General features: G+C 41.1%; 1 protein-coding gene across 1 annotated transcript in view; it reads left to right on the forward strand.

Annotated features, from left to right (window-relative positions):
• Positions 1-27015, forward strand: part of WDFY2 (WD repeat and FYVE domain containing 2) — a 186055-nt gene that overhangs the window by 135852 nt on the left and 23188 nt on the right. Inside the window, exons 5-7 of the mRNA XM_025364419.1 lie at positions 2423-2573; positions 10874-10986; positions 22169-22295. Of these exons, the coding sequence (XP_025220204.1) occupies positions 2423-2573; positions 10874-10986; positions 22169-22295 (391 nt within the window). The remainder of the gene's footprint in view (positions 1-2422; positions 2574-10873; positions 10987-22168; positions 22296-27015) is intronic.

Consider the following 27015-nt stretch of genomic DNA (forward strand, 5'->3'; position numbering starts at 1 on the left):
AATCAATAAATGATCCCAAAACCAAAGACATTACAAGAAAGAAAACTGCAGACCAGTATGTCTCCTTAAAAAAAAAAAAAAAAAACTAGCAAATTGACCCCAACCATATATAAAAAGAATTACACAGCATGACCTAGTGGGATTTATTCCAGATAGGCAAAGCAGGTTCAGCATTCAAAAATCAATGTAATCCATTACGTCAGCAGGTTAAAGAAGAAAAATCATATTGTTAATTTAATGTGGCAAAGCATTTGGTAAAATCCAGTTCATTATAAAATATTCTCAGCAAACTTGGACTAGAGGGGAGCTTCTTCAATAAATATCTACAGAAACCCTGCAGCTAACATCGTCCTTAATGGTGATAAAAGAGATGCTTTCCCTCTAAGATCAGGATCAAGGCAAGGAAGAGGTCCCTCTCACCACTCCTATTCAAACCCACGTTTTGTCTTAGGAGTTTCTGAAGCTTAGTGATAAGTTATCTATCTTTGAATTTTTTTTCAATAAAAGAATCTTTTTCACCTTAAACAAAAGTATGTGATCTGAGTTTTGGGGTTTTTTTGTTCGTTTTTGTTTTCTGGTAATCATAGGTAGCCTGACACTGAGAGAGAGGACCAACTTTGACATCAGGGAGAACAGGATTTTTATTCTATCTTTGTCATTCGTTGGTTTTGTAGCTTTGAGCAAGCCACTTAACATTTCTAGCCTCTGCCTTCTCTGGCACAGGAAGGCCGCTCAGAGGGCTAAAGCCCCTTATCATCTAGGGCTGCTGTCATCCCCTTGGACTCGAATATGATAGATAGAAGGCTAAAGGCCCCCTCAGTGAAAAGAGGGGTGAGGTGCTAGGGGCCACTTTCTGCTTGAAATAGACTTGAGTATACTTGAACTCATTAGAGAGTTCACTTTTTATTCCCTCACTGATAGAACTTGAATTGAACATTTGATGATAGAGACATAAAAAGATCTTCACGAGTTTCTCCAAGAAGACACATCTTTTAGTTAAAGCCTGTGTTTTGATCTTGATGGTAGCTGGTACTCTGAAAGCAGATATGTGTTGTAGAGACATCACAGTGTCACTGCTTCCCTACTCCCTTAGATTCTCCAAGCTTCAAATACCAGCTCTTAAAACATCAGGCATTTGTTGAATGACTGCCCTGTGGCTGTTCACTCTGGTTCTGACTGTATTGTATGGTAGCAGTCCCAAAGGGCCATCTTGCTAAGGTTGTATTTGTTGTAAAATGATGAAATCATCCACTTTGCAGGGTCATTACAATGATTAAGCTAGAGAATGTATTTAAGTGCCTGGCACTTGTTAGACATTCAAAAATTGGCAGATGATATTATTGTCAGTAGAGCCACATTTCTCCATCCATACTGTCTAACTCTGTGTTCATGATCAAAATGTGAAACCAGTGTCTTCTCTGTGACCTCACCACAGTCATGATGAGTGTGTTCATGCCCCATCAGACTGCCAGCCCTTGGGAGCAGGGCCCGGTGAGGTCCAGGTTGTAGGATGTCAGTCTTTGTTCATTCCAGTCAGCTCTGTTCAGTGACTGCAGATGCCCTCCACCTTACTGCCTGGAATATATAATAAGGCAAAAATCCTTCCACCTGATTTCATTTGGTAACTGAGAAGCTCTAAGACCTCAGTCAAGCTACTCCACCTCATTGTGCCTCACTTTTCCCATGTGTAAAATAGGGAGATAGGTTAACTGATATGAATAGCCTCTTCTAATTCTGGAATTGTGTGATGTGGTAACTGTGATCATGTTACTCTTGTTTATTAACAACTCTAGAAAATTTGCTCTTATTATCATTTGTACAAACACACACACTTTGGCATAAGGGATACTTCACTTTCTTCTATATGGTTCTTAGGAATAATTCTGTCCTCCTTCCATGCATTTAATTTCTGAAAGAAAGTGTTCATCTAGAACTTTTGTATGACTTTATAAGACAGACTTCATTAAAAGAATAACGGTATGCTCCAGTTTTTTTATAAGTGCACATAAACTGACGGTAGTGATATATATGAACATCGCTCCTAATGTGTTTTGTGGTCACACTGGATGTGGCTCTCTCCAGTCCAGCAGCCCTAGCTTGTCTGAGGAAGTGGCCCAGGCCCTTTGGTAACAGGAGCTATGTGTGGCAATAATCCTTGTGTTGGCACAAATAGGGCAGAGGGGGAACATTGGGAAGAGATGGATAGTTTTATTTTAATCACCAAAAACACTCAGACACACCGGTCTACAGGGGAATACCCCCACCCCCGACGAGAACCACTGTTCTACCTTGTCCTTAAAATGGTTCTGCCGTTCAGCTTATTCTGGGGTGGAGAGAAGAGAATGGTGAATCTCTGTGGGCCGTGTTCTTCCAACCTCCTTAGGATGCTTTATAGGTTGTTTTCTTTTCTCTTGGGTTTCAGCGCATCAGAGCAGAGTGACGATGATCCTGTTTGTCCTGGAGCTGGAGTGGGTGCTGAGCACAGGACAGGACAAGCAATTTGCCTGGCACTGCTCTGAGAGTGGGCAGCGCCTGGGAGGTTATCGTACCAGTGCCGTGGCCTCAGGTCTGCAGTATCCTTTGCTGGACAAAAATCTCTTAGTAGGAACTTAACTCTGATTCATGAAATTTTGGGATGTGTGCAACTTGAAAGTTTTGTTAATGACTGAGTTGCCCAGTATAGATTACAATGCTCATAGAATTTCCTAAGGCACAAATCATCAAGAGTTCCCATGTAAGTAGAGTGAAGTGCGATCACTTGACCTGAAATAATAGACTGCTGAGCCATTTGTGAGTCTACTGTAACACAAGGTCTGACATCTAGACAGAACACAGTGCAGATTCATGAACCTCAGCTGTCAGAAATAATTATGGTACATGAAGATGAAATCATCACCAAAATGTAATCTTTGCTCTTCGTACAGAAGTAATTTACACATAGATACCAAGGTTGTGAACATTCCTATTGGTGCCTGGGAAAAGAACCACAGGATTCCTGTTCAGTTTTAAATAGTTATTGCCAGGTTACCAAGCTAGGACCAGAGTGGGTGAGCTGGTATCTACATGGTGATGTTAAAAGCTTTGTTCCAGGAATGAGACATTTTCAGGATATGTAGAGTGATATTTTTGTTTCCCAAATTGCCAGGGTCCTCATGCTCATGGTGAATCCTTGCTGATGCTGGGTAATGCTCACATCTGCCCAACTAGGCTCCAGCAAGCACAGTAATGACTAGTGTGTAGCACGTGTGGATGCGGCTACCACTGTAGGGAGTAAAGGACCCTGGGTTCTTAGTTTTAAAAGCATATGGTCTCTTTATCTTCTGACAAATTAAGAAGTAGGTAGAAACAGGCCACTAGTCAGGGAAAGCAGGAAGAAACAGTAAGTCCTGCTTTCTAATTTCATCTCCATATTTATAAAATGCCTATTCAGTGATTCTCAACATCTGACAAAGTACATTGCTGTTTCTGTGAAACTGTGTGGCATTCAAAGGTATATTTTTGTGTATATATAGGCTAATATCACTCTTATTTTTCTCACTAGAAGAGCAAGGTGAAGAAACTAAGAATGACCATTGTGGAAAGTTGTAAAAGTAGCAAGTTGCTGAGAAGACCAAAGGCAAGGATGATAAGGAATGGCAGGCAGGATCAGCTCATCTTTGAGAGGGTAGTACTGCCGGTTAATAAAAGAAACGCCATACGTTACTTTCTAAAAGCCAATTCAGATGAGCATAATACGTAAGTTGAAATATATGAACTCTCTTGCCAATACATAAATGACGTCTTAGTGTTAGAGCTGGAAGGACACTTAGAGATCACCTAGTCCAACCCTCTGTCTTCGTCCATTTGGGCTGCTATCATAAATTACTGTAAACTGGGTGTCCTTTAAACACCAGCAATTTATTGCTCACAATTCTGGAGGCTGGGAATTCTCAGATCAAGGCACCAGCAGGTTCAGTGTCTAGTAAGGGTGCTTGCTTCCTGCTTCATAGACAACATCTTGCTGTGTCCTCACATGGTGAAAGGGCAGAGGACCTTTCTGTGGCCTTTTTTTATAAGGGCACTAATCCCGTTCATGAGGATTCATCTCCAAACACCATCACATTGGGAATTAGGTTTTAACATATGAATTTTGGGGAGACATAATCATTCTGTCTTCCTTATCTCTTTCTCTCTGTTTCTTACACACACACACACACACACACACACACACACAGAGTAACTGGGTGGTGATGGATGTGTTAATCAATTTGACCATGATTATTACACAGTGTATATGTATATCACATCATCACATTCAACATTTTGAATATATACAATCTTTGTCAATTAAATACTTTTTTAGAATTCAGTCTATACTACCTTCATTTTACAGATGAGCTGGCTGAAGCCCAGAAAGAGTCCTGTGTCTTATCTGAGGCCACCCAGCTAGTAAGTAGGAAAATCGTCACAAGAACCCAGGCCTTCTGCCTTGGACTTCTATTTTTTTCCCATTGTACTGCATTGCTCCTTCAAAAAGGAACTAATGGCATCAATATAATTTGGTCTTATTCTGGTTTCTGTATCACTTAGCCAAGCCCAGCAAGTATGGAAAAAAATACAGATCTTGCCCTCAGGAAGCTAACTTTTTAAACTATTTGAAAATAAAAAACAAATGGATAGTGTCCAACTTTCCCTGACTGATGTAGTCTTTGATGTAGGATTATAACCACCACAGCTTCTCCCTTCGGGCATCTCCAGGAGTCATCCTCATTTGGTGACTATTCCCTTTTCCCACATCATGTGGTTTACCAAGCAGAAAGTCGTGTGATTGGGTATGAGAAGCCTGTGTGTGTGAGTCTCTGGTTTCAGTTCCATCCAGCCAGCCTCACTGTTCAGGTGGTGGAGAGGTGCAATACTACAGACAGGCCCTCCCAGAAGATTCCCTGACCTCTGCCAGCTCTGCCTTGCCAACTATGATTTTGGAGCCATGGTTTCAACCTTTGCTCTTGAGTATTTTTCCATTGCTAAACACTGATGGCATGACAGCTCTGTGCTTTTGCCAGAGGGTCTCAGCCAATAACCATGTGACTTTTCTAAGGCTGGAAGGTTTTTCTGGGAGCTGGCTGATAGATTAATAGGCAAGCCATACAGTATTAGGGGTTCACATTTAAATTTAGCTTTTAAAAACATTTCCTTCTGAGAACCTCCCACCGCCTCCCCTCTCTTCCTTCTTTTTGTCACCCTCCACACTTACAGGGGTTTTGGTTTCGTCATTGTTTGTTTTAGTGATGAAGGGAGGAGGAAGATCTGATGAATCAACATAAAATATTATGAATAATATCATTAATCCTATTTATCTTCATAGTAGACAGCTAATGGTTGATAAGAGACCTCCACAGATGAACTCATTCTCTTCTATCACCACCTCAAACAGTCATTCAGCCAAGGCAACAAGTGACAGACTAAATCAGATTGAATTCAGCCTTTATTCCTCTTCTTTCAGGCATCTTAGTGGAGAAGTAAATATGCAATGAAAATGACCAAAATTCAAGTAGAAAAATAAAGGAAGACAAAGAGACTGGTTCATAAATTGAATTGTCAATTTATGAGTAACCTCAAATTTTTTGATTGTTTTGACTGAAGATCTGAAACTTCAAATATAAATTACCTGTAATAGGAACAACAAGAATGACAATAATAATAGAGAAGGAGAGGAAAGGAAAAGGACAAAGAAAGAAATATCTTAGATTTGCAGGCCCTGAAAATATCTTAGATTTTCAGGCTTTTACATATTACTTTGTTCACTGTCAAAACAATAATGTGAAGTAAAAACAAAAGACCTAATTCTCAGTTTTCACAGTGTAGAAACCAAGGCTCAGGGAGTAGGTGACTTGCTCAAGGTCACGTGACTGTTGGCTAGCAGAACCAGGATTAGAATTTGGGGATTATAATTTTTCAGCCAGCCCTCTGCACAACTGGGTACAGCAGAATAGGGTTACTTCCCAAACGCCCCATGGAAGGTAGATGATAGTAAATAGAAATGTGTTCCTTCCCCACTTCACTTGTTAGTCTTTAAATTTGTGAATACTTTATCCAACGTCATTTGTCAGTGTCTTGTTATTTGACCATGTTTTTATCATATTTTTCATGTTTTCACAAAAATAATTCAAATACTCTATTTTAGGATTTTGTTCATGTCAGAGATATTTCCAAAATGTCACCATGTGTAGTGGAATGTTTCCCACCTAATGTAATCTCTTAGATTTATTTCTGTTCAGGTGAAGAGTTCTGAAAAGCTGTTAAGATTATGTCAGTTTCTTCCTATCATACTTAATGCCAGTCATTCACATCCACTGTTGGTTCTTCTATCCCTTTTTGCTTTCTCTCAATTTTTGCTGGAGTATTTTAAAGCAAATTCTACACCTTATATCATTTTATCCTTATATACTTCATTGAAAATATATGGGTTACTTTTTCGGTAATCACAATGCTATTGTTACATCTAAAAATTAACAATCTTTGATCTCGTTGATATTGTTGAATTTCAGATTTCACTGATTATTTTGAAAATGATTTTTGTGCAGTAGGTTTGTTGGAAATTGGATCTGGACAAGATCCACACATTGCATGTGGTTGTCACATCTTGTAAATCTCTTTATCCAGAGCAGTGCCCCGTTCACTTTTTTTAATGCCACTGCCTCGTTGAAGATACTGAATCAGTTCTCCTGCACACAGTCCCACATTCTAAATTGATGTCATTTAACTTGCTCCTGTACCTACCTTCCTCACATATTTTCAGTAAACTGAAAAACTGCCCTATAATCTTGATTTCATTCAGATTCAGCCTTTTAGTGAGAGCATTTGGTTCTCACCAAGCGTGCTTCATAGAGCTTCCCATTATAAGGCACATGGTATTGCATTGTCGCCCTTTCAGTTATGCTGAGATTGATCGGCAGTTCAGGTGGTGACAGCCGGATCCCTGCAGCGCCGTCCTCCATACCAGCCTTTTAATGGTTTCATATATTGTTGAGCTTTGCCGGAACACTTTTTCGTTAAGGTTGCAAAATGGTGATTTTCTAATCCTATCGTATTTTTCCCATGTATTTGTTGGAATACTTCTAAAGCATAACTTCCCCCCCTCACTAACTAGGGCTGTTTGGTTACCCTGAAATACAATTATTAAAAAAAGCAAGATAAATTCTTATATCTTTCTTTCTAGTCCTAATTTTCAGAGTACAAATTTGGTGCCCTGGTTACCTTTAATAGGAATCTTTTTTTTTTCTTTTTGAGCACTATTACGAAATCTTAGGTTGATTGGTTGTTTTTAAATAATAATATGTTCAGTATATTTCAATAAACTGCCATCTTTTTATTTTATGTTCCAGTTATTCTATCTTTGGCCAGTAACAGCTCCATTAAATGGGCTCCAATGTCTTTTTTAAAATTTTTTTTTTTTTTTTTGAGATGGAGTTTCACTGTTGTCATCCAGGCTGGAGTGCAATGGCACGATCTCAGCTCACTGCAACCTCTGCCTCCTGGATTCAAGCGATTCTCCTGCATCAGCCTCCCGAGTAGCTGAAATTACAGGCACCGACCACCACGCCCAGCTAATTTTTTGTATTTTTAGTAGAGACGGGGTTTCACTATGTTGGCCACGCTGATCTTGAACTCCTGACCTCATGATCCGCCCGCCTTGGCCTCCCAAAGTGCTGGGATTACAGGCATGAGCCATCGCACCCAGCCCAATTTTTATGTTTTAAAGACTATTTTTTAGAGCAATTTTAGGTTCACAGCAAAATTGAGCAGAAAGTATAGAGATTGCCTATGTGCCTCATGAGCTCAACATGCATGGCCTCCCCATTACCAGCGTCCCCCACCAGAGTAGTACGCTTGTTACAGTCAGTGAACCTACACTGGCACGTCATTATCACCCGAAGTCCATAGTTTAGGGTTCACTCTTGGTGGTGTGCGTTCTGTGGATTTGGACAAATATATAAAGACAAGCTACAATTACAATGGTAATTGTAGCATCATATGGAATAGTTTTACTGCTCTAAATAGCCTCTCTACTCTACCTGTTCATCCCTTACCACCGTGTCTGAAATAAGCCCACTTAGCCTTGGGTAGCTTCCTTGCCTTCTGACTCAACATGTCTCAAGTTCCTCTTGTACTTTTCCTATCCCAATCCTGGAATCAGCCATTTTTTTAGTGAGGAACAATATTCAGAGATAGCTGAGAAGTATATATAAATGTGTGTGTGTTTTTTAAAAGAGAATAAATCATCAGTTAATATAATATTTCTTATTCAAATTTCACATTACGGGATTTTTACTTTTTGGTTTTTGTACTTGATTCTTTTATCTGAGGCTGAAAATCTTGGTTGTTAAAACACTGGCATAGTTCCTCGTTTGCTTTATCCTGCGTTTTATTTAAATGGTTCCAAAATAATGAGCAATACTAAATAACAATAAGACTACTGAATGAGATTTTAGATTTCTTTGCAACTCTCTTTGTCCTTAGAATATATTCTACCAGTGATGGAGGTGAGACTTCCCCCTTGTCATAGTTCCCATTTTGGAATCCTGTAATATTTTTACATATTAAAAAATACATAAAATTTTTGCTCAGGCACGGTGGCTCACACCTGTAATCCCAGCACTTTGGGAGGCCAAGGTGGAAGGATCACTTGAGCCTAGGAGTTTGAGACCAGCCTGGACAACAAAATGAGACACTGAAACATTGAAAATGTTGTGTTTTAAAGGCACTTGAAGTCGTTCTAATTATGTGATTATGTCACCAATTTGATAGTTAGGTTCATTCATTTTACTTTGTTTTCAATTTGGGGGATTTTAAAAAAATATATTTGAGATATATATGTATATATATATTACATATATATATTCTTTTTTTCTTTTTTTTTTTTTAAGACAGGGTCTCACTGTGTCACCCAAGCTGGAGTGTAGTGGCTTGAACATGGCTGACTGCAGCTTCGACTTCCCGGACTCAAGCAATCCTCCTGTCTCAGCCTCCCATGTAGCTGGAATCACAGGCATGTGCCACCATGCCCAGCTAATTATTTTAATTTTTGTAGAGGTGAGGTCTCACTTTGTTGCCCAGGCTGGTCTCAAATTCCTGGGCTCAAGTGATCCTCCCTTCTTGGCCTCCCAAAGTGGCTCCCATGAGCCACTGTGCCTGGTCACAAATTTTATGTACCTTTTAATATGTAAAAATATTACAAAATTCTAAAATAGGAGCTATGACAGGGGAGAAGTCTCATTCCCATCACTGTCCCCTCACCTTGCCACTTTTGTTAGATCTTAATCCTTCTAGTGCTTCCCTTTCTAAATATGAGTGCACACATGCAAATGCACACACATACATATATACACTTTTGTATTTCTCTCCATTTCTCACACAAAGGTAGTATAGCTTATAAACTCTGATATGCCTTGGCTGCCCCCCACACACACACTTGATAATATATCCTGGTGTTTGTGTATACAGATCTCCATTTTTCCCCCAGCTGCATAATATTCTATTGTGTGGATGTAGCATAGTTAATTCAGTAAGTCTCCTGTTGATAGACGTTTGGGTTATTTTCAAACTTTAGCTATTAAAATAACATGGAGTGACTAGCCTTGGGCATGTGTCATTTTGTATTTTTGCCTGTGTATCTCTGGGTAGATCTTTAGAAATAGGGTTGCTAGGCTTTGTCAACCAGAGAAGCTTGTTAGAGACTCCATGCCTAGAGCTTTTACTGGTCATGTAGGCAGGTCTGCCTGGGACATTCCAAAATTCCAGATTCCCAGAAGGAAAGCAGGTATTCAGTGTAAGCCACAATGTTTGAACGGTTAAGGCACAGTGAACCACTCTTATCAGTTAATGGTGGGAACCTTCCCAAAATCCAGATTCCCAGACACTACGCCAACTTCATAAGCTGGCTTTCAGAGGATCACAGTCAGAGCTGCTGTGTTAACTCTTTTTGCACAGCACCATTTTGATTTATTCTTGAACTATCTATTAATAGCTCCATTCAGATTTTGCCCATTTTTCTATTAGGTTTGGGATCTTTTTCTTCTTGATTGCTCTTTTTATATTAGAGATTTGGGCCCTTTGTGACATAAATTGCAAATATTTTTTTCCAGTTTATCTTTTGGCTTTGCTCATAATATTTGTTGTGTTTTTGAGTCATAGCTTTTCCCACTCCAAGGTTACAAAGAAACTTTCCTATCTAAAGCTTATGTTTTCATTTTCTACATTTAGATCCCTAATTCATTTGGAATCTGTCCTGGTATACATTGTGAAATACAGATTCTATTTTCTTTTTCCAAATGGCTATCCAGTTTGTGCCAACATCATTTTTTTAAATTCATCTTTTCCTTATTCATTTGTAAAGCTACCTTCATCAGACATTTACTAAATTTCAATGTGCTTTTGGGTTTATTTCGCAACTTTGTATTCTGTTAGTCTGTTTATGCACCAATACCACACTTTTAATTAAAGAAACTTTATAACATTTTTTAATATCTGGTAGGGCTAACCTCCCTATCACATACCATATTGTTCTTATTTTCAGAGTATTCTTGGCTCTTTTTGCTTATTTATTTTTCCATATGAACACTTCTAGCTGTAGAAAACAACATGTGGTGATATTTTTAAAATATATAGATTTATGTTATTAATTTAGGAGCAAGAAGTGACATTTTTAAGTCTTACTGTCCAATAATACAGTATGTCCTTCATTTGGTTAAGTTCACTTTTGTGTCGTTCAGCACTGTCTTCAAGTTTTCCTCAGATGGGATTTGCGTATTTCTTGTTACATTTATGCCCTGTTTCTTCATTGTAAATTCCCCCATTTAATTTTGAGAAACAATCCTTAATGCTTACATGATAGATTTGATGTTGAAACCCGGCATGTGTTTATTGGTGACCACTCAGGCCAAGTAACAATCCTCAAACTGGAGCAAGAAAACTGCACCCTGGTCACAACATTCAGAGGACACACAGGTAGGATTAACAGCAAAATCATCATATGCTGATAGCACAGTGAGATATCGCCTGCTGCATCTCCTGATGTTCAGATATGTTTTGAAAGTGGCAAAGTACAGTCCATGCTTGTGCAAAGATACACATGATACGCTTAACTGATTTCAAAATGGTTCAGTAAAATATAACGTCAAACATTTTTCTGTATAATCCAAACAAAAGAGAAACCAATCTATTTTGAAAATGTTGATAATTTGGTTCTCTGTCATATTGCACCAGAGAAAGCCAGTGTTGGCATACATTAATGAGGCATTGTTTGAGAGCATGTGGCCTCAGACGGCTGAAACCCCAGAAGGCCAAAAAGACAGCTGCCTTGGTCTGACCTTGCCTTTCCTGGAGTTAGAAGATGGTGTACAAGAAAGATTCCCACTTCCAAGTCAAATGAAAAGACAGATATATTCTTCATGAGTAGCTAGACTTTGTGAAAAGGCTCAAGTTCCTCTCCAACTTTACTTCCTTCATATCCTTTTCAGGTTAAAACCTAAGGTCCCCTTTACGTTATTGCTCTGCTCAGGGTCATTTAAGCAAGGTAGTATAAAATATTCATGCTTAGCCTTTGAAAGACTTGATCAATGATGATGATTAATTTTTTACTAGTAGTTTTAACATGTACTATTGACTGTAGAACATGTCGACCCTAGAAAATGAGTCATTGCCAGTTTTCATGGTTCTTAAAGGGCCTTTCCGTTTTCTACCAGCTACCAACCCATGATTTTGTGTAAAATGAGATAATACTGAGTTTAGATGTCGATAAGAAAAAAAGTAGGGGAAAGAGGATATAAAATTGGATAATACCTAGATCATAAGTGGCTTCCTAAAGGGAAAAAATGGAATGCTAGAATAAGAAACATATAGTAAGGAGAAAATTGAATACAAGGAAGAAGATTCATAAAAGATCATCTGAATTATTTATGCCTTTGGGAGGAAGAACACATGGAAATATCCCCTATGGATAGGACCCTGGTCTTCCCTGACTGAATTTCTGTTTTAGCCACTTACACCCTCACCTACACTTTGGCCAAGACTGGGCCTGGGGTTCTGTGGGGGACCCAGAACTGTCCCACCTCAGAAGTCTTAAACTTCTGTGCTTTACGCAGACTTCAGCCTCCTCATCCTCCAATTCCCTACACCCTTTCTTCATTCCACTTACTGTTTCCCCTTGTGGCGCATTCCAGCCTGTGGTCCCTCCATTTTTCCAGCGTCTCAGCCCCTGCATCACCTTTCCTCCCAGTGGTGCATCGCTTCACCCATGCCTTCCCAGCATTCTCAGTTCTGTGAATGTAAATATTCTGCCTTCTTGGCAAGCCTGTCTGATTCAGACTAACTCTCCACCTTTTCTTGTTGTGCAGCCAGCTGCTGGGTCTATAGTAGTCACACTGCCTTGAGGTTTAGACCATCATTACCATTGCACACTCAGGATTTCCTGTGTAGACTTATGAAGTTGCCTAATAATCACTCTCCCTGTCCTCAGTTCGCTCCTTCTTCCAGGCCCCTAAACAGAGACCTTCACCATCCTTCCCAAGCCCCCATCCCCATCTCATTCCTTGCCTCTTCCTTCAAAAGCTATCAGATAGAAGCTTAAAAAGAAAAAAAAAAAAGTATTTCTTGCCCACTGTATATCCCCCCAACCCCAACAAACAAACTTTTTCTCTCCCCAGTTCTCCTCTTCTCAGTGCAGGAGAGCTGCCTTCCTCTGGCCCATTCTCCTCTTCTCAGTGCAGGAGAGCTGCCTTCCTCTGGCCCCAGGCTATTCGCAGGGTGTCCCTACCAAAATGGATTGCCTTGGTCTCTCTTTTGACTAACTCTTTTCAATTTATTAACATGCTTATGTTTTTTGTCTCTGGTAGAAAAACAAACCAACACCCTCTCAATCCCGTGTCTTATAGCAAGTTCCTTCTTATTCTCTTAATAGCAATGCTTTAAAAATTGTGGTAAAATGTATAAAACATAAAATTTACCATTTTAACCATTTTTAAATGTACTATTCAATGACATTAACTACATTCACACTGTTGTGCAATCATCAACACCATCCATCCCAGAACCTTTTCCATCTTGTGAAACTGAAACTCTGTTCCCTTGGACATGAACTCCCCATCCTCTCCCCCTACCCTCCCAGTCCCTGGAAACTGTTACTCTGCTTTCTGTTTCTATGAATTTCACTAGTCTAGGTGACTCATAAGAGTGGAATCATGCAGTATTTGTCCTTTTGTGACTGGTTTATTTCACTCAGCATAATGTCCTCAAGGTTCATCCAAGTTGTAGCAAACAGCCGTGTTTCTTAGAAGAATATAATTTTCCCAGCTGCTTCGCATTTTTCACTTCCAATTTGCCTTCCAGCTCCCTGCAATCTGGTTTGTCGTTACTATGCCACTGAAACTGCTGTCCCTGAGGTGACCAGTGGCCTGCTGCGACACGTTGTAAACCTTGTCGTACTTAACTTTTCAGCAGCATTTTACGTTGTGGCCATTCCTTCTGGTTGTAACTGCCTTCCTTTGGCTTTTCTTCTATGATGCTGCTGGCTTTCTCGGGCTCCCCTGTGGTCGGTTGTGTCCCCAGGATCTTCCCTGGATCCTCTTCTCTTTATGCTCTGTGCTGTCCCTTGTCATCTCAGCCATTCCTCCCAGTCACAGAGTAAAATTGTCATTATCCTCAAATTCTTCACAACCCAGTGAGAGACAAAAACTAAAGCACAGTTCTAGTGCATGCTGGCAGGGGCTGGTGGGAGCGAGCACCTTGCGCTTCTGGGAACACAGAAGGGCAGCCCACTCGAAGGAGGTGGAGGCGGTTAGGAACGGCCTCCTCGGGAGTCTGCCTGACCTCAGATCTTTGGGGATGAGTAAGTATTGAGTTCATGGAAAACAACTGAGAAGAGCATCTCAGGCAGAGAAAACCAGCGTGTTCAAGGCAAGGAGATGTGCAAGAGCATGGCTCTCTTGAGAACTGCTAGTCACTCTTTTATGGCGGAAGCACTGGGTATGAGGGAGGGAGAGGGGAGGTCAGGGTGGAGGGGCAGCCAGAAAGCAAGAGTCACTTCCCATCACTGAGACCGTGCTGGGCATTATCCTGATGTCACTGAGAGACCATTAAAGAGTTTGAAGCAAAGAAGGTAACCTGATTGGATTTTAAAAGGTTGTCTGGCAGTAGAGAGTGGAATTGGAAAGCTAGTAGGGAAGTGTCCCTTGAGAGGGGACTGTGACAGTGGGAAAACAAGGAGTGGGTGGATTCAAGGTAGAATTCAGAGGTGCATTCCGCAGGCCTAGTGATGGACCTGATGGTTCCCAGGTTCGCTTTAGGCAGAGGTGGCTTTCAGCCTGACCTCTTGACTCTTCAGTAATCAGGCACGCACCCACTCACAGTATGGTGGCTGATAGGAGCCCTCTGAGTTTTGTATTGTTGCCTCCAGGTCAGAAAAGGACAGTAGCGGCTTCTAAGCACTCTTGTCAGCCACATGTGGTTCAAGGGTCCCATGTTTTGCAGGCTTGTTCTGATATGAAATATGACCTTGGTATTGTGTCTTATCTTTCCTAAAGAGTTTAAAGCATTTTCACTTTATTTGTATCAAGAAATACATGTGAGAAAAACAGGAAATGGCTCAGGAAGGTCGCTAACTAACAGGAAGGCAAATGTAGCAGGTCAGATGTTACCTTATTATTGTTCCTAAACAGTGGTATCTGCCCATCACTAATGTGGCTGCAATACAGCTCATTCCTGTAAAGCTAGAGTGAGGACCTGTAAGAGAGTCCATGGTGATTTAGACATATTGTTGAGCTCTTCCTAAGTGGTGGGCTCATTCTGGGCCCTGGGAGGTCCCAAACACAGCAAGTCTCAGTTCTGGGAAAGAGATTTTTGTAAGGACAAAATGAACACCCTAAAGTTAATCCAGTTCCATTAAAGGGCAGCTTTGGAGGTCCCATCACTCCAGATGCAAACTCAGAAGCAGGTCTTCAGTATGCGTCCAGAGTCATAGCCCTTCACCCCATCATTCTCTCTTACAGTACAGAAGGTCATACAAAAATGTGGGTTAATGAGGGAATCGACCTAGTAGTCATGCCCAGAGGCCAAAGCATAACATTTTTCTAATCTCTAGGGATTTAGGAAACTAGTTTTATGTTCTTATGCTCCCTCTACTGGTTTTCTTTCTGGAGCTAAATGCCAAATATCACAGTTCTTTGCTATTTCTGCAGAAAGTAGAATGTATTTCTATGAAAAAGTCAAAAACTAACTTAGAGGAGTTGCTTTTGTTTTTCTTGTTTTGTTTTGTTTTGTTTTGAGACATAATCTCGCTCTGTCGTCCAAGCCGGAGTGCAGTGGCATGATCTTGGCTCACTGCAACCTCCACCTCCCAGGTTCAAGCAATTCTCCTGCCTCAGCCTCCCAAGTAGCTGGGACTACAGGTGCCCGCCATCATGGCCGGCTAATTTTTGTATTTTTAGTAGAGGCAGGGTTTTACCATGTTGACCAGGCTGGTCTTAACCTCCTGACCTCAAATGATCCACCTTCCTCAGCCTCCCAGAGTATTGGGATTACAGGCATGAGCCACCGCACCCGGCCAAAAATCATATTTTGACCATTGGAAATTAATTGTGTTAATACAATCTTTTTTCTTTTATTTCTAAGAAATTATTTTATTAGCATGAACATATTTGAAACAGGAGGGCTTGAATGTAAATCTGCCAAAGCAAACTAATTAATGAATAATTAAATGCAGACTTGTTCATGAGCTGTTAGGGGAATCATTGAAGGGAACAGTGTAACTATAACAAAAGAAACTAAACAAACTAAGAAAGTCACAGTTCAATGTAAAGAGGCAAGTTCATATAATTTAGAACTTCAATTTTTGTTTACAGTGGAGACTCACACAGATCCAGTGTATATAAAGTGCAGGTCAAGAGATGTGAATTGTCATCCATAGTCAGTCATCCACTCTCTCTATATACGATGGTGCCAGGATATGTGGGTGAATAAAACAAGCATAATCTTTGCCCTTATCCATCTTCCAGCCGGCATGGAATGCATGCATTAGACCAATGGTTACAGAGAATTCATCCAAACCTTGTGAGTAGCAGGTGCTGCGGAGCCGTGATGCGCACAGAGGCTTCTTTAGAAGCAGATAACAGAAGGTCCTCTCCTCTTGCAGATAATTAAAGGGAGGCTTCCCAAAGAAGTGTTTTGTTTTTGTTTTTGTTTTTTTGAGACAGAGTCTCGCTTTGTCACCCAGGCTGGAGTGTAGTGGCACGATCTCAGCTCACTGCAACCTCCATCTCTTGGGCTCAAGCAATTTTCCTGCCTCAGCCCCCTGAGTAGCTGGGATTACAGGTGCACACCACCACACCCATCACATTTTTTTATTTTTAGTAAAGATGGTGTTTCACTATGTTAGTCAGGCTGGTCTTGAACTCCTGACTTCAGGTGGATTCGCCCATCTCAGCCTCCCAAAGTTCTGGGATTACAGGCGTGAGCCACCGTGCCCAGCCAGAAGGTGTTTAAAGGAGAAAAAGGAGTTACGTAGGTGGTGGGAACATTCCAGACCCGGAACAGCAGCCTAGAGTGGGAAAATGTTAGCAACCACCCAAAGGCAGGTGACCTTACAAGTAGTGGTAGGAGCTTCAGGCATTATTCTCAGGTGGGAAACCAGTGATGAAGTTAAACAGAGTAGTGACATGGTTTGCATTTTAAAAAGCCACTGTGGCAGCAGTAGGTGGTAGATTGACTTGGGAACAGAATGGATGGAGGGAGACTGTTTAGGAGGCTACTGCTGGAGGCTACTGCTGGAGACCCTTAGAACGCTGACTTTGTTTGGACTGGGGGACAGCAGTGTGTGTGGAGACAAGTGGAGGAGATTTAAGATCTGTTTGGAGAGCAGGGGTCAGCAGCATTTGGTAACTAGGGTAGCAGTGACTCCCAAGGCTTCTGTGTGGAGCATGTATTGACTGGTGATGGCATTTCCTGAAACCTGGAGCACTGCTGGGAGAGCAGGTCTGGGAGAGAATAGCACTGTGATGCGTCCCTGGGGTGGCAGCAAAGAGACAGCCGGCTGAAGAGTTACGGATCTCAGGAAGAAGATGTAGTCAAGAGACGGAGGGTATTTAGCTTGACAAAAACCCTTGTCACTTCACCCTAGAGCAAAATGGAGCAATCAAAAGATCAGATATTGTATTCAACAGGCTCTTAGTCTCCTTTAGCCTCATGTTGGCCTGCAGATATTACCCTTGAGGGTGTGGTGTGACACTCCCTCTGCTGACTTACCAGATCATACTCTGGGAAAGACAGACCCAGCAGTTTCCAACCCTGATTTTGTAACACTTCACGTGATCATTCACTTTTGCAAGGTATGTGGTAAAAGTCTCAAAAAAATTAGTTCCCTAAGCATTTTGGTAATATATATTAAATTTCTAAAAATATTTATACTCTCAGATTCGTTTCTATGTTTGGGATTCTCTTCTAACTAATTGGAAATGTGAACAAAGTTGTGTGTGTAAAAATGTTCATCTTGGAAAAATTTATACTTAAAAGTTGAGAAAAATCTAAAACTAGTTTAAATAAGATACATACGTGGGAGATATTAGCCAGCCACTAACAGTTATATTTATGAGAGTATATAATAGTATACATTGTATAATTATGAAAACTTTTATTTTAAAAGTATTTTGGAAATTTTTTATTTTGATAAAATACATATAACCTGAACTTTACCGTTTCAGCCTTCTAAGTGTACAAGTAATGCACAAGTCAGTGACATAAAGTACATTCACAGTGTTGTACAGCCATCACCACTATCCATTTACAGAACTTTTTCATCATCCTTAATAGAAGACCTGTACCCACTAAAGAATAACTAGAAAACTTTATTTTTAAGAATTAAAGCATTTTAATTTAAAAATTATTCTGTAGGTCATATTAGGGAGATCAAAGGAAGGGGGAAGCGTAAAATGAAATGCTGAAAGGGACTAGAAAGATGGATTAACTTGAAATGAAGTCAGATGAAATGGAAGAAATGCTTTTTGTCATTTAAAATAGAAACACTGGAAAACCACAAGCATTGAAGCCCTGGGCTCTGCCCCCAGTGTGGGTTGGGGTATGAGGTGGGTGTCTGCACTGCCTGGAATGCAGGCTGGCTGAAGGTGGTTGACTTCCTCTGCTGCCAGAAGTGTTAGGAGAAAGAACTATACAGTTCATCAGGAAGGCCTATGTGCAGAGAGATGCAGGAAAAATTCCCTCAGAAGGGAGAGGCCATTTCTGTCAGCACCTCTCCTCACTGCATCTCCGACCCTTGGTGTCTTGCACAGCCTTCCCACCAGCCCCCATCCCAGGCTGTCCTGGATGCCTCCTGCTTATTGTCCTCCTATTCCTCTGTCATTCAATGCAGCAGATCAGTTGAGTAAACATTTATTGAGCACCTCCTGCATACCAGTCACTGTGTGCTGTGCTGGAATACAAAGATACATAACCCAACTTATAATCCAACCAAGTTCAATATAGTGGGGTCTGTGTAACAATAGAGATATGCACAGAGACTGGAACCTCACCTGGATTGAAGGTGTTGGGAAGGCTTCCTGGAGGGAGAAAAAGTTACTTGGGTGATAAAAGGCAGGACAGGCATTCCAGACAGGGGAAGCAGTCACATATCCCGTAAGAGAGTGGCTCAACCAAACATAATGTGCATGCCCTTCTTGTTCTCAAAAGTAATCCATCATCTTATTGCTTTTTGGTGGGTAGAGTCTAAGTCTTATTTCATTGTGTCTGCTGAGCCTAGCACAGTTCCTCCACATAGAAGAGGCTCAATACATGCTTGTTGAACTGATTTGAAATGAATGCTGTGATTTATCATTTATGGGCCAACTCTCAAATGACCTCATTGTTAGGACATTTACATAGAGCAGGCATAGGACCCCAGAGTTATTTACCCCCTACACCATCCTAAACTTCTCCTTGTCTTGCAGCTTTTCCTTCTGTCTCTTCCACTCTGGGCCCTGGGAGGGCCTGATGAATATACCCTGACTTGCTTTAACCACATTATCTATTCCCCTTCCTAACTCTCTGTGTTACCAAAAACTCCCCTTCCTAGCCCTGGCCCCTTCTGGCCTGATATAATGTGGCAAAGCTAGAGACTGGTCTTGTTTTTAAAACCTTAATTGATCTCATGATGGCTGGGATAGCATAGAATAAGCTGGTCACTGCCTTAAGGCTGACTCAACAAAGGACATTGTCACAGAGATTGTATAGATGAGGTCTCCTGTACTGTAATCATAGCTGACATTTGTTGAGTGGTGCTTCCTATGTGCTAGGCACTGTTTTGTGTGCTTATATATATTAACCCGTTTAATCTCAACAACACTGTGGGTTAGGTACTGTTATCATCCCTGTTTTACAGATGAGACTTACGAGGCACATAAACATTAAATAACTTGCCCAAGGTCCTATACCTAATAAAGATAGAGCTGGGATTTAAGACTAGATTCTGGTTCCAGAGCCTGTACACTTATAATACCATATCCAAACTTTCTTTTCTGTCCCCATAAACCATCCTCATCCCATATTCCCAACAAAGAAGGCAGAGAGGTGGATCTTCATGGTGCAGTGTTTTTTGTTTTTCATTTTTTTTGTTTTGAGATGGAGTCTCACTCTGTTGTCCAGGCTGGAGTGCAGTGGCGTGATCTCGGCTCACTGCAACCTCTGCCTCCTGGGTTCAAGCAATTCTTCTGCCTCAGCCTCCCAAGGAGCTGGAACTACAGGCGCGCACCACCACGTCTGGGTAATTTTTGTATTTTTAGTAGAGACGGGGTTTCATCATATTGGCCAGGCTGGTCTCAAACTCCTGACCTCATGATCCGCCTGCCTCAGCCTCCCAAAGTGCTGGGATTACAGGCGTGAGCTACTGCACCCGGCCCCATGGTGCAGTGTTCTTAGATGTGTTCTTAGATGTGTAGGTGTATATTGGTCAGGGAAGTCTAAAGATATCTGTCACCTGGGTCATGGTAAACCCTATTTCAATATTTCCATGTTGATTCTGACAGGATGAACAACCCTTACAATTAAGTCTTTCTAACTGAGTCTAGTAAACCTTTCTAATCATTATTTTTACCAGTGCCCACCATTATTAAATCTGATCATGATGCCTTAAAGAACCTGAGCTACCCATTTCACATGTTATATAGGAGAAATCAAACACTTGCCACTTTTCTCTTATCTATCCCCCCAGTTGGAGTGGCTTAGTCAGTCAAGCAAGACCATCTCAGAGATTGTCCTTGACATGGATATTCCATGACCGAAAGACGTGAGCAGTCGAACAGATGAAGGCATCACATTAACAATAGTAGTCAGCGAGGCACATTCTTCCCATGCGCTAGGGACTGTTTTGTGTGCTTATATATTAACCCATTTAGTCTTAACTCATTTAACCTAATTAACCCATTTAATCTAATATTAACCCATTAATAGATGTCATATGCCTGTTTAATCTGCCAAGAACAAAGCCAAGGGCATTTCTTTCATATTCTCACTCCTTCATTCAATCATTTGCCCATTTGTCGGGGCTTATTGAGTGCTTGCTGTAGGTAAGCCAGGCAGAATTCTAGGTTTTGGTGATCTCGTGGTGAACAAGCCACAGCTCCAGCCCTCCTAGAGCTTCTGTCCTACTGGGGCAGGAGACAATCAATTTAAAATAAAAAAAAAAAAACAATAAGCAGGAGAGTGATGCGTGTAGTCAAGGAAGGTGTTTCTGAGGAGGTGACCTTTAAGCAAGAACTTGTGTGAAGTGGAGAAATGATCTTTATGTTTGCATTCATCTGCTCCTTCATTCATTCAGCTGACAATGCAGTTTAACAGACAACACAGTGAGCGGCCTCACTGTGTTTGGTTGCTGCTGTGGGGAATGTTGGTGGTCAGGGGTGAGGGCTGGGCTGCTTGTGGTGGCTAACCACATAGGCACTGGGGGAAGCCATGTTTGTTCTTACACGGGCAGGAGTGTATACCAGCAGCATAGGGTGCAGGTTTAGGAAAACGCTAGGAAGCATAATCCAGAATAGTAGAGTTTGGGGTTCCTCCTCCCTTTTTGATCTTAAAAAAAATCTTACTAAGAAGAGTCATATGACAAATAAGAAAATATTCTCCTGAAACAAATGTATGAGAGAAACTTCCCTGAAAGCTCTTAAAGTATAGCACTTCATTAGAACAAATGGATAATCTAAATAAGAAAAATATCAGATTCCAACAAATGAGAAGCTATTTTATGTTCTTTTCAGAATACAGTATGTTTTAATAATGTAAAAAAATGAGTATTTCTGACATTCTTAAGTATTTGCAGGCTTTGTGCTCATCTTATGTGGAAAAAATTATTATTGTTCTCAGTACATAAGGGTTTGATTTGCAAAGGGACTACCATAAAGAATCTATTATAATGTTTTATAGCCATACCACTAGAGTAATCCTAATAACCCACATCTGTACTGCACACTACAGTTTAGAGTGGTAGAGTGGTCCTATGTAATTGATCGAATTCTCACCACAACCCTATGAAGGTAGGTAATGGCTGGGTTGATGTTATCATTCTTAGTAATAGTCCTAGTGGTCATGGTGTTACCATCATCTGCATTTTACAGTTGAGGAAACTGACATTTAAGAACATAAGTAGTTTTCCCAGAATCTGTAAATTAAAATTCCCAAAGAGCAAACATAATTTTAAATTCTGATAGTGTGGCCTAATTAAATCTGATATTCAAGAATAAAAAATCTAATTGAGCATTTGTAAACCCCATTTCCTTCTCATCTGTCATTGTCAGGGGTGGGAGGTAGGCAGCAGTTAAGAAAATGTGTTTAATATTTCCAAACGGTGCAATGTTTTCCATTCTTCTTAGAATTATGTCTCCCTTTTGAAGGTCAATTTATTGTCTTTTTTATTTTCTTTTGGTCTTTATAGTAATTGATTTTATGGTATATGAAATGTTGGTGAAAAATGCTTAAAGGGTGGGAATTTCCTTGGAGCCAAGTTTTTTCTCTTTGGGTACTTATTTGTTTGTTCTTGCCACAAGAATTTATTGTGTGCCAGGAACTGCACTAGATCCTGTCTCCGCTGCATTCACATTTATTTGGTGGGCAAGAGTCTTACCTTGTGACTGACGTCTGGTTGTGTCTGTCCTCTCAGGTGGGGTGACTGCTCTCTGTTGGGACCCAGTCCAGCGGGTGTTGTTCTCAGGCAGTTCAGATCACTCTGTCATCATGTGGGACATCGGTGGGAGAAAAGGAACAGCCATCGAACTCCAAGGACACAAGTAAGGCTGCTGGTGCTTTCAAAAGACTCTCAGCTGACAACTAGAACAAAGGAGTGCAGCTCAGTCTCTATGGCAGGGTCTTAGCATGGGAAGGAACATGGCGGGAACACAAATACTGGCCACTTTGATTTATAACTGTGTAAAACTGTGTTTATATACTTATACCCCATTTTATTCCACAGAGCGTCTGAGAGTGCTTACAAAAACCATAAAATAAAGTAACGGCAGTGAATAAATAAAAGGTAAAAATTAGAACTGGGAAGAATATAGCAGTAAAACTGAGTGAGGAAAAAAAGAGCTTAAAAATACAAGCTGTGAAGGCTTAGAAAATTTATATAATTGAGTTCAAATGTGGCTTCAGGCTCCTTGGCAGCATACAGAAAAGAGAAGAGGTAAGATCCTTCACAGTACATTTTGTACTTGACCAAATATTTATTGAGTGCTTGCCTTGATTCATGTCAGGCTCTTCTTCCTTAAGGGATAGGTTTTAGGGGGCTGAGAGGAAGTACAGAGAAAGCCTTGCATTTCCTTGGAGCAGTTCTCAAACTTTGCTGGGCACAGAGAATCTCTGAGGAATTTGTGAAAAGATGCCCGGTCCCTGTCTGCTGAGATTCTGGTTGCCATCCAGAGCTGTGTGGATCTGTGCTTTGACAAGTTTCCCAGGCACCTCCCCAGTGGTGACCCTCAGCCCACACCCAGAGACGCCCTGCTGTCCCTGGGGGCAAAGCCTAATCTTGTTGCATAAAAGAATGTTAGATCTGCTTTACAACTCTAGTGCTTATCTGAATTGTTTTTTGCTTGTTAAGTTTTCAAAACGATCTTGAACAACCCTTGAGAGCCATAAACAATTGTTTGTAATGCTCCTATGAATTAACCAGTTTTAAGCAACATTAGCTTTTCCTGTAAATCTGCTTGGAAACCCTAGTTTTAAAATATTCTCCTAAATAGTTAAATCTAGTTTGGAATTGTTGGACATAAACTAATTAAATTTTGGAGGACCCATGTACAAATAACTGTTTTAGTTTTAGAATTTAGTGTTAGAGAAATAGCTATTAAGCCCTTCTTTCTCATAGTGGAGAACAGAACAGCTGTCTGGGGTCACTCGTGGCTTGTGGGGCCACTCAGACCTTGTCATCAGTTCATTAGAGGAATCATTCCCGTATGTTTATCTTTATGACAAGAGAACACACATCCGTGTCCTGTAGAAAGAGTTCACATCATCCATGTAAGAGAAGGAAAAAGGAAACCAGAGCCAGGTGCGGTGGCTCACACCTGTAATCCCAGCACTTTGGGAGGCTGAGGCAGGTGGATCACGAGGTCAAGAGTTCAAGACCAGCCTGGCCAACATGGTGAAACCCTGTCTCTACTAAGAATACAGAAAGTAGCCAGGCGTAGTGGCCCATGCCTGTAATCTCAGCTACTCGGGAGGCTGAGGCAGGACAATCACTTGAACCCGGGAGGTGGAGGTTGCGGTGAGCTGAGATTGCACCATTGCACTCCAGCCTGGGCAACAGAGCAAGACTCCGTCTCAAAAAAAAAGAAAAAAGAAAGAAGCCAAAGCACAGTTGTGTTTAATAACACTATTATCATCCAATCTACCACATAATTCCTGCCAACTTGGACTTTCTCAGAGAAGCAAAATGCAGGTTTTGAATGAAGATGACTAATATTTACTGGACTCATTCAGTTTAACTCCTAACTGGTTTTATGTGTACACAGTGGTTAATGAAGACTGCAAGCACTCTTGCACGATTTCATGCACCAGATGCTGAACTGCAGCAGTGCTTAACACTAGCATCACTGTGTGCAGAGGGCCCTTGACCTGAATGGAAAATGTGGGTCTGGGAAACTTACCCCTATAGTTTGTTAAGAAAGGAAAAACTATAAAGTTTAGAGAAGTCTCTCAGTTCCAGAAAAACAAAACTTTAACAAATAGGTCTTCCAGTTTCTAAGTACAGACTTGTCCTTTTAGAAAATGGAATAAACCCTGCTTGGAGTTATGCTGATAGAATCGTGCCCTTAGAACTTGCACAGGTAAGCAGGCAGGCTGCTGAGATCAGGAGCCACTAGGCAGAAGTGGCTTTACACAGGATGGAGGGCAGAAGGCCTTTGCCTGGTGCTTTATTCAATTCAAGCTTAGTAATACGTAAAGTAAGCTCTATGAGGGACTTCTTGTCATCAGGTTTTAACCCCGGGGAGTGGTGGCTCTGGTGTCACAGAGCCAGGAGAGGAAACTTCCTCAGCATCAATCGGTGTCACTCTGTTAAGAGTGATCTGAATGCCAGGGTGGGGATAGAGAAGCCTCTGGAGCCGCCGGAAGTAGTGAGATGGCATGGAAAGAAGGTTTCGGGATCATCTGGCAGAAAAGGAGACCACTTTCAGGCATGCAGGGAACAACTTTCGCAGCCACCATTCCTTTATCCTGAAAGCCAGCTGCTGGCATCCAGTGATTCTCGTATTTGAGTAGCACCTAATATTTTGTGAAAGAACTTTCAAAACACACAGACTCCATTTAATCTTGGCAGTAACACTATAAAAGAGAGAGCTCAGATACCATTTTTAGAAGAGAATAGTGAAGTATTCAATATTAATATTCAATATTAAGCCCCAGCTGATAGCTTAGATCTCTAAACCTTAACTGAGTCCAGCAGGGAGCTGCTTAGCACCTTTGATATATCCAGCCCTCAGTAAGGCACTGGGGATACTAAAGTGAACATTTATTGACTAACACATGGTCCCCAACATGCCCGGTGATGTTTGCTGATGCTTAGGCCTCAAGGCTGCCCTTTGCTTTCCTACAGTTCCTGGTTTTCCTTCCACCCCCAGAGTGACTGATGGTGGCCCGAGTTCCAAATCGGGGACATAACTGGTGAGCCTGGAAACCGGGGAGAGCAGACTGGCCTCCCCAGGATAGGGAGACTGCCTTTCCTTGGTATGGAAATGTCCAGCCATTCTGTTGAGGGACAGCTGCACATGTCTTCTGTTCTGAGTTCCACAGCTTCTTACCATCCTTCAGCAACAGAAAATGTGACATTTTTATAACTAGCTCGATTTGGTGTGTAAAAATCCCATAAAGCAGAGAACGCTTTAGCACCAAAGAAAGTGATTGATGACAGTGAAACTGTTTCCAAGTCCAAGGGAAAAAAGCTAAGAAAGTATTCTTTTATATGGTATTATCTGCATTGGAAGCATTCTGGTGTATTTATTCCCTGTAGCAAGTGGATCGTGATTGTGTGCTGTGCTAGCTCTGTGGGAGGAAGGGCAAAAAAAAAAAAAAAAAAAGGCTCCAGATTCCGGGACCAGTTATGTTTGCAAGCACCAGTTACTAGTTGGATGATTGTTACCGAAACATAAACCTGGACACTTATTGTCCCATGCCTACCTTGTCATAGCTAATAACGGTACTTGGTCTTTTTAGATCCCTTTTAAATTCTTATATAATACTGTCATTTCATGACCAACTTCATGCCCATAATTTTTCTTTCTAGTAGTGTTTTCCTATCCTTCTAAGACTTGATGGTGATTTAATATAACCTGACTTGAAGCACCAATAAAGATCTTTGCTGCTCCTCATATTGGAACCCTCTACCAAGACTGGATTCAGCGGCTTATGTGAGGCTAGGTCACAGTCAGGGCCCCTGGCACTTCCAGTCTGTGGATTTGCTTTTTCCTTCCAAAATCCAAGCTCTTGATTTCTCTCTTACTGCTCTTACCACGCATGAGAATTTTGTTATAAGAGTTCTCAAAACCTTTTGGTAAAGAAATAGGCCACTTGTAAATAAATATACATTGAGAGAATTTGTGCTTTTTCCCCTTGTATCGAGTAAATTGCATTGAAAGTTATAAAAGGAGTAGTATTCTTGCATTCAGCTTCTGGGTTAGGGGACAGGAGGACAAGGATCAGTACAAATGACAGCTTTCTTTCTGCTCAAATCTGTGAGATTTAAGAGCATTTCCCACTGTGGTGCTAGGGAACTGTTAGGATAGAGGGAAAGAGATGTCTTTTTTATTTCTAACTATTTAGCTAAACACATAATAGATCAAAATACCAGCCATGAGAGTTTTCATAGAAGGTAGAATCTTCTCAAAGACAGAAGGGCTGGAAAATGTGGTCATTAGTGTGCAGGCCTCTGAGTCGGGTCAAACTGTATTTGAACTGGCCCTTCTGCCAATGGCCTGCAGCCTCAGGCAAGGCACTGCACCTCTCTGATGTTCAGTTTTCTCATCTCTAAAATAAAGACAAAATTGGAAGGAAAAACCCTCACAAGGTTGTCAAAAAATATAAATGATGTAATGCATGTAAAATAATCAGCCCAGGAGTACAGGCCTGGTAAATGGCGGTTGTTAAGATTACTCTTGTTAATAAAAATTCCAAGTCAAAAATCCTGCCTTGGGATCTGACTACTGTTTCTCTTTGTAGAATTTCCTAAGGAAATATTAACATATATTCAAAACTCAGTCAACACATGTTTACTGAGCTCCAGCTACATACCAGACTTTGTGTTAGATACTCAGGACACAAAAGTGAGTTAGGAAATAGCCCTGCCTTTGTGGAGATGTGCTACCAGTATGAAAACAGGCAAAGGTGGCACCGTTCACCAATTTTACTGGAAAGTGGGAGGCCTCAGTGCGGGGGGGTCACGCTTGGTTTGGATGTTAGATGAAGAGATTCTCATAGTTCTCAGGATTAGGAGGTTACCCAGAACAGAGAATAGCATGA

This window comes from Theropithecus gelada, chromosome 17, assembly GCF_003255815.1.
Source record: "Theropithecus gelada isolate Dixy chromosome 17, Tgel_1.0, whole genome shotgun sequence".
NCBI classification, from domain to species: domain Eukaryota; kingdom Metazoa; phylum Chordata; class Mammalia; order Primates; family Cercopithecidae; genus Theropithecus; species Theropithecus gelada.